The sequence below is a fragment of the Alligator sinensis genome, unplaced genomic scaffold, assembly GCF_000455745.1.
Source record: "Alligator sinensis unplaced genomic scaffold, ASM45574v1 scaffold244_2, whole genome shotgun sequence".
Taxonomy (NCBI): domain Eukaryota; kingdom Metazoa; phylum Chordata; order Crocodylia; family Alligatoridae; genus Alligator; species Alligator sinensis.
In genome coordinates this window covers 1,056,780-1,063,865 of record NW_005842189.1, presented here as the reverse complement: position 1 = coordinate 1,063,865, position 7,086 = coordinate 1,056,780, and the positions used below count along the sequence as shown (strand labels likewise).

The 7,086-nt window shown below is 39.2% G+C and overlaps 1 protein-coding gene across 7 annotated transcripts in view; it reads right to left on the bottom strand.

Annotated features, from left to right (window-relative positions):
* SH3YL1 (SH3 and SYLF domain containing 1) overlaps positions 1-7,086 on the bottom strand; it is a 108,512-nt gene that overhangs the window by 58,776 nt on the left and 42,650 nt on the right. For all 7 annotated transcript variants that reach the window (XM_006026308.3, XM_025207208.1, XM_025207209.1 and 4 more), the window contains exons 6-8: positions 4,332-4,460; positions 1,773-1,935; positions 614-686 (exon numbers count right to left, since the gene is read on the bottom strand). In XM_006026308.3, the coding sequence (XP_006026370.1) occupies positions 614-686; positions 1,773-1,935; positions 4,332-4,460 (365 nt within the window). The remainder of the gene's footprint in view (positions 1-613; positions 687-1,772; positions 1,936-4,331; positions 4,461-7,086) is intronic.

The window sequence follows — 7,086 nt, the reverse complement described above, 5'->3', positions numbered from 1 at the left end:
AGCTACGCATCTGGCTGTGGTCATCTGAACCCAGCCCTCTTTCCTGCGTATGCAGGGGTTCGGACTTGCTGATCTATTGAAGTTCCTTCCGACCCTAACATCTATGAATCTATGAATAAATAAAGAGGGGAAGAGAGAGGACATTTAGGCCAGGAAAGAAATATCTTCCTACAGGACAGCAGTTTTTAGAAGGATGCATTCATCTTAAATAAAAGAAACATTTCCACAGTATAAAGTAGTATTCTACTTTTGAACCACACACACAAACAAATTGTGACATTAGCACTTATTTTCTATTTTAAATTGTCATAAATTATCATAAAGGTAAAAACAGCTCATAAGTTTTGTAGCATCTGGTAAACATCTCATTATTTGGAGACATTTAGAAACTAGCTAAAATTACATTTATCAAAAAATATAAAAAAAATACTCCAAGCATTTCATTTCCAGACTCTCAGAATAAATATTTCCATATTTTAGCTAAGCAATCTCACCATTTCACACAAGAAAATAAAGTTGATTTGTGTAAGAATATTAATACTTATTAGGCTTATTTTAGAATAATTTGCTGTTACACAAAACAATTGATATTATCACCAAAACATTGTCTAACCTGTTGATGCAGTGTTCAGAGATGGTCTATGTGATTGTGGCCTCGATAATGGTTTAACAGGTGGGTTGTTAGCCTAAAATAAATAATTTCAAAAGTAACATAAAATTTCACCTCATGAGGAAGAACAGAATAGTGTGACTGAAGAACCTGATGTAGACCAGAAGACCATAAAAAGCACCAATAACATCTTTGGACAGAGTTATACAATAATTCTTCAAATGAAGTTTTAACACTAAAGTGGAAAATAAATTATATATTCTGCAGTGCATTGGTAGCACCAGGAATTATATCTGGATGAAAACCAGGTATAGACTGATAAAAATTCCTTCTACAATCCTCAATATCTTCTAACTGAGAAAATGTAATGACCCCATCCAAGGAGTCCAGAAGGGAGAGAGAAACTCAACTATAAATAAAACTTCTATCCAGGCATTTTAATAATGAATGAATTTCCTGAAAAAAGCAAGGTAAGTGGTGAAGAATTTATTTAAAAATAATAATTAAAACAAACTTTTCTGGGTGCGACGTGTCAAGTTCTCCAATTTAATTGCTTTCTTGGAAGAAAGATACTATTATACTAGACTATACAGGGAACTATCACAATTAGTTCTAAACCAGTTGCACTCAACCTGCAGCCCATTGGCCAGAACCAGCCTGTGGAACTGTGGCATCCAGATCATGGGTCTCCCCACAGGTTTGAAAATGTAGCGGTGGGGGTGCAGTGGCAGTGTTAATCGCAGTTCCCATGCTGCCAAACTTCTAAACCTGTGGGGAGCCCTGCGGGGTGGATGATATGACCTTGTATGCTAGATCACACCAGTGTATAGTGGAGTTGGTATGCGGAATCAGGAACATGCACAGGATCAGGCTAGGCCAGCATGCCGGATCACATCAGTGATCAACCCCCACACTGGATCGGGACTTCAGACTGGCCCTATACCACTCCTCCAGCCAGCAACGTGAGAAGGCTGAGCACCACTGTTCCAAACAGTGACAATCGTACACACAGGAACAGCCTCTGAGCCAGTCAGCAGTCAATATAGTTCACTGAGTTTGCAGAGACTGCAAAGCTCATCCTAGTATAAGCCTTAGGTTCTATTGTAAAGTGAAAGGTTTCAGTAACTGATAAGCCCAATATGAAAAAAAGATGTATGCAAACCTTCTTTGGTTCCCTTTGTCCTTTCCTTGAAGGGTGCTTCGGCTCTTCAATTTCATATTTTTCAGTGAAAGAATTCAGAATTTTATAAAGGTCTTCAGCATGAGCAGGAGGAGGTAGATCACCAAATAAAATAGCACTAGCACGAATATCCAGACCATAGAACCTAGCATTAAAAATATTAGTTACTTTGATAATAGTCTTATATCAACACCTATATTTCTGAGAATTTAACAGAGTCCATATGTACGAAACATGGCTATTTCTTTGTGTTGTATATAGTGACATTTAATTTACTTTGTTTTTATCAATTACCTAAGAAGCAATGGTGGAATTTGTTGTGGAATGATCACCAGAATGAAATATTTCCTTTTCTGATTCCAGAATAATCTTTACTGATGTTTTGAGCAAACGTGAAGGACTCTCTTTCCCCAACTCCCCTTGTATTCAGATATCAACCACAGGATCACCTGGTACACTTAAGCATTCAAAGCAAGCTCTAAATAAAACAGACAATAGAGCAGTGACTTAGCAGAAGCCCTAAGCAACTAAGGACCTATTGATGCACATTTAAGATCCACTGTGATACCTTTGGGTAAACAAAAAAGCGCAGAGGATTTGTATACTGAAAATTCTTGGTCCACTGTGTTTACTGACTTTCATTATGATGAAAAGGGACACATGACTCTTGATAACATTCACAAACTCTGTAGCTTTCATACCGTACCACAAATATTGCAGTGGATGTCTGGTATTAAGCACATACAAGTTTACTGCTTAGGACTCTTAGAGTTGCCTTATTTACAGTAGGAAACTAAGAATCACCAGCTCATTTTGGCAGTTCCCAGGGCAGGGGCACATAAGTTCTCCTTATGCAAAGAGGGCACATTGCACACTGGCCATAAACTATCCTGTGTAAAGAAGAAGCTCCCAGAGCCTATTGCACTGCCTGTGCTCACACAACTGTTTGTCTAAACCTTGTTGTGTAAAGATTAATTATAGTGGCATGCATACAGATCATTTGTGATTTTTAAGGGCCTTGACTCTTGATGAATTATTAGGTTGGTTACACTTTCTAATTTTTGTCATGTCTAACATTGAGTTTACCAAATTTATGTTATACATGAAAAAGCACCTGACAATCAAGTTAAAATTTAAAGATGACTAGGATGCATATATGTGTTGCTTTGATTGTCATTAGTGAAATGTGCCAAAAGAATCGAGAAAACATAAGATTCTGAAAACTGGACCTAATTCTTCCATAATTTTGACAGTGTTATTATCAGTTATGGGAAAAGAAAGCTATGTAAGAACATGTTCTTGATATTCTTCAATGAGACTAAACCAGGACTGTTCAACTGGCAGCCCATGGGCTGCATGTAGTGCATAAAGAGTTAATTTGTAGCCCCCAGGCTCCTACCTGACCACAGCTCCCCCCCATAACTGGCTGTAGCAGTACACAGGGTCTTCAGGACCCCCCTCCCTCCTCCTGCATCTGCTTCCTGCCTCCACTACAGGGGGGAGTGCAGAATAACTTGTGGGGCCAGGGGAGCTTGCAGCCCAAGGCACCAACTCAGCATGGAGCAATGTGGGGGAAGCCTGTGGCTGGGAAGCTGAGGGTGAAGTTGTTCTGCCTGCACATGTGGTACAGTGTGTGTGGTGGGGGGCAAGGAGGGGTGGGAAGAAAGGGATGTCAGCACAGCATGCAGCCCCTGCTGATGTGACCTGTATGGCATGGGGCCCCCAGCTACTTAGAAGTTGGACTGCCTTGCTCTAAACCATACCGCACAATTTATTTAAAAAGAAAAAGAAAAAAAAAAAGCTGAACGACTTGGCATTCCAAGACAAAAGTAACGTGTTCATTCTGTGTGTTCCAAAATAATGTTTTTGAATTTAGAATGAAGTACTCTGTGCTAAACTGCAGAAAAATTGTAGCATGGTGTGCAGAGATTGATGTTCGTGTAAGGCAATACTCAACTGCCACTGCTAATATGATGGAAATTACTGTGGTTCTAATTCTGCTTTGGATAATCACATTAGAGCTAACTGAAGTCACTCCACAGACTGACATTGTTCCACTATGTTAATAGAAATCTAAATAGCCAAAATTTTCTTTTCTGTTTGTCCCATATTTCACCTGAACAATGACTACTCTTACCTCAATTTATTATGAGTGGTACACTAGTTGTGAGGAACCCAACACGTAAGTGGTACCCCACAGTGTTCCTGTTCTACAAAGTTCACTAAACAACTATTTCAAGTATTTTCCTATTGACCCTTCCATTAACATTTCAGCATAATTTGTTTGCTTATGCAATGTAATATATGGGAAAAAAGTTTGCCATTATTACGCAGAGACTACTAAATATATAGTCCTTCCTTTTCCCCACTCATTATAACAAACAAACAAACAAACGACACAGCATGGAACACTTCTATAATACATTTAAACAAAATTAAACCCCACCCCTGTAAACACTGTTTAACAAGTACCATTTGTTGTGCCTCTATTGTCACCATTTAACTTAACCAAATCATTTTTTTTTTTTTAACAGGACTTACTTTCGATTAGTTTCTTTCCTTTCAATTAAACAGGTTCCTTCCAAAGATACCCCTGCAAATAACCCTCGCGATTTGCAGTAAGTGTAGACAGCAGCAGAGCTTCGCAAGGCAACATCACCTTCCAAATTCCTGTATTTAAAAAATACATAAATAAATAAATTAAAAAAAAAAAATCGCACAGTGCATCTTGGTATGTTTCTTGACCAGTATCTGACAGCGTTACTAATGGTTGAGATCCCAGTCAAATTACTCCTGACAATCTGCACTGATTATTCAATTTTTGCTACAGTTAAACTACCATGTACTGCAATTTTTTATATCTGGATTTTGTGAGATACAAGCATAGTGAAAAAAATGTTATATAAGAAGTAGCATTCAGAAAGCTAGTCATTTCCTTTTAAGAATTAATATTTAATGATACAATATGGATATTTAAGCCATAACACATTTTCATGTAATATATGCATTGTTGACCTACATGTTGGTAAATAACATTTGCTTGAGAATATTTTCTCTCTATTCAATCCTATTATTTTCACCGAGGATATAAAAACAGACAATTGCACAGTGTGATGATAGAATCATTGAAAGTTAGGGTTGGAAGAGACCTCAAGAAGTCATCTAGTCCAACTGCTCAAAGCAGGACCATCCCCAACTAGATCAACTGGAGTTGCAGCTAGTAAAGGACATGAAGAGTAACATGTGCCGCCCCATTTTTTTAGGCACTGGATCTCCCAGTGTCAAAAAACCCCTCTGCATTGCAAATTAGCAGCGTGGGGAATGCCCACATGCATGTATTTGTCTGGATGTAACTGCAGTAGCTCAAGGTCTTGATATAAATGGAAGTCACTAAAACTGGGTGGAATAATAACAATTTCAATTTCAGTTTTTAGTGAAATTTTTACACCTAGTTACAGACAATACAGGAAGCTCAATACTATAGAGCAGGGGTTCCCAAAGTTTTTATGTTGCTGCCCCGCAGTCACAGCTGACCGTGGCCAGACTTTCCGGCTGGAAGACAGGTAAGGATATCCCCACTCCCCGGTTAGCTGGTCTGTGGCCACTTCTGGTCTGGCAGCCGATCCGCCATGACCCAGCACCAGGCCGCGGCCTGGGGTTTGAGAACCCCTGCTATAGAGGTTGGATGGAACACTACATCTAAAGGATACTTTTAATTTTGCACGATGATAACTTTTAGTGGAGAGAACACAGTAAATCTCTATATAATCCCAAACCGAAAGAATTTGCATTTATAAATAGGGCAATAGCACTAGGTTCTGGATCTGAGCTAGAGACTCAGTATTAAGGTAGCAACATTTGCAGATGACATAGTCATTTTAAGCTAGTTAGGACAAGCCAGAAAGACTCTGGAAGAACTTGAGAGAGACCTAACAATCTGTTAAATGTGATACAGAATGATTCTTTTTTCTATATAACATTTAAGCACATTACAGTTCTAAATCTCCATTAGGTTTTCATGGTGTGGTTGTGATTAAAAAATATGTTCATTTAATTAGAAACTAAATAATGAACACTCGAAAGGAAAGAACACTTCCACCTCAATATGTTTTTGAAAACTGTCAACCCAAGAAAGGGATTTGTGCATCCTTGTAGATAGATAGCTCAAGGAGATCGATAGCTGCAGTCAAGGAACTTTCTATAGTTGCAGTCATAGTAAAGAAGATGCTAGATTGTATAAGGAATACAAGGACAAATGACACAGAGGATATTACAATCCCTTTATGTCAATCAGTGATGCAGTGGTACCTAGAATGTTGCATACAGTAGTATTCACCCAATCCCCAAAAGCACGTGGCAGAGTTCAAGGGGCACTGAGAAAGGTAACCAGGATGAACCACGGCATAGAAAAACTCCTTAAAGAGCAATTAGAAAGACTGGCTTGTTTAAATTAGTAGGGAGGCAAGTTGAGACGGTATATGATAGACGTACATAAAATAATGAATAATCAAAATAAGGCAAACTGAGAACGTCTAAATCAGCCTGTCTTGCAACACCAGAACAAAGAGACATTCAATCTAATTAGGTGAAGAATTTTCTTACACTGTGTAATCAAGTTACCATATTTACTAGTGTGACACACCTTTCCACCCAAAATCAGGTCTTGAAAGTTGAGGTGTGTGTCTTAAGTAGTGATGCTGATTTTTCTTTGCTGCAACAGAATCATAGAGGACTAGGAGCATGAAGAAACTGTGATCTAATGGCTAACACTTCACTTTGGCCCTTGTGAACAGAAAAGTAAAGTCCTATGTTAGCCCTCTTGAAGTTACTAAGGAATGTGTGGTAGCAGGGGGGACAAGACTGAACTCCTCAATGAGTTCTTTGCCTCAGTGTTCCTAAGCGAGGGGCAAGACAAGTCTCTCAATGGGACTGTAGAGAGGCAGCAGCAAGGCGCCAGACTACCAAGCATTGACCCTGAGATACTACATAGTCACTTGGAAGGACGGATGAGTTTAAGTTGGCAGGCCCGGATGAGCTCCATCCGGGGGTACTGAAGGCACTGGCTGACGTCATTGCACAACCACTGGCGGTAATATTTGAACACTCGCAGTGCACGGGCCAGGTCCCAGTGTTGATCCCCAGCTCAAGTCTGGGATCGTGCCCGGTATGCAAAATCCAATAAAGATACCAGGGGTGAAAGTATAAAGATTTATTGCTAGCAATACAAGGTGCAAGCGGAATAATTTCACGTAACAAGCACACAGATTTTTAATTCTAAGCATCTTTTATACAGGAG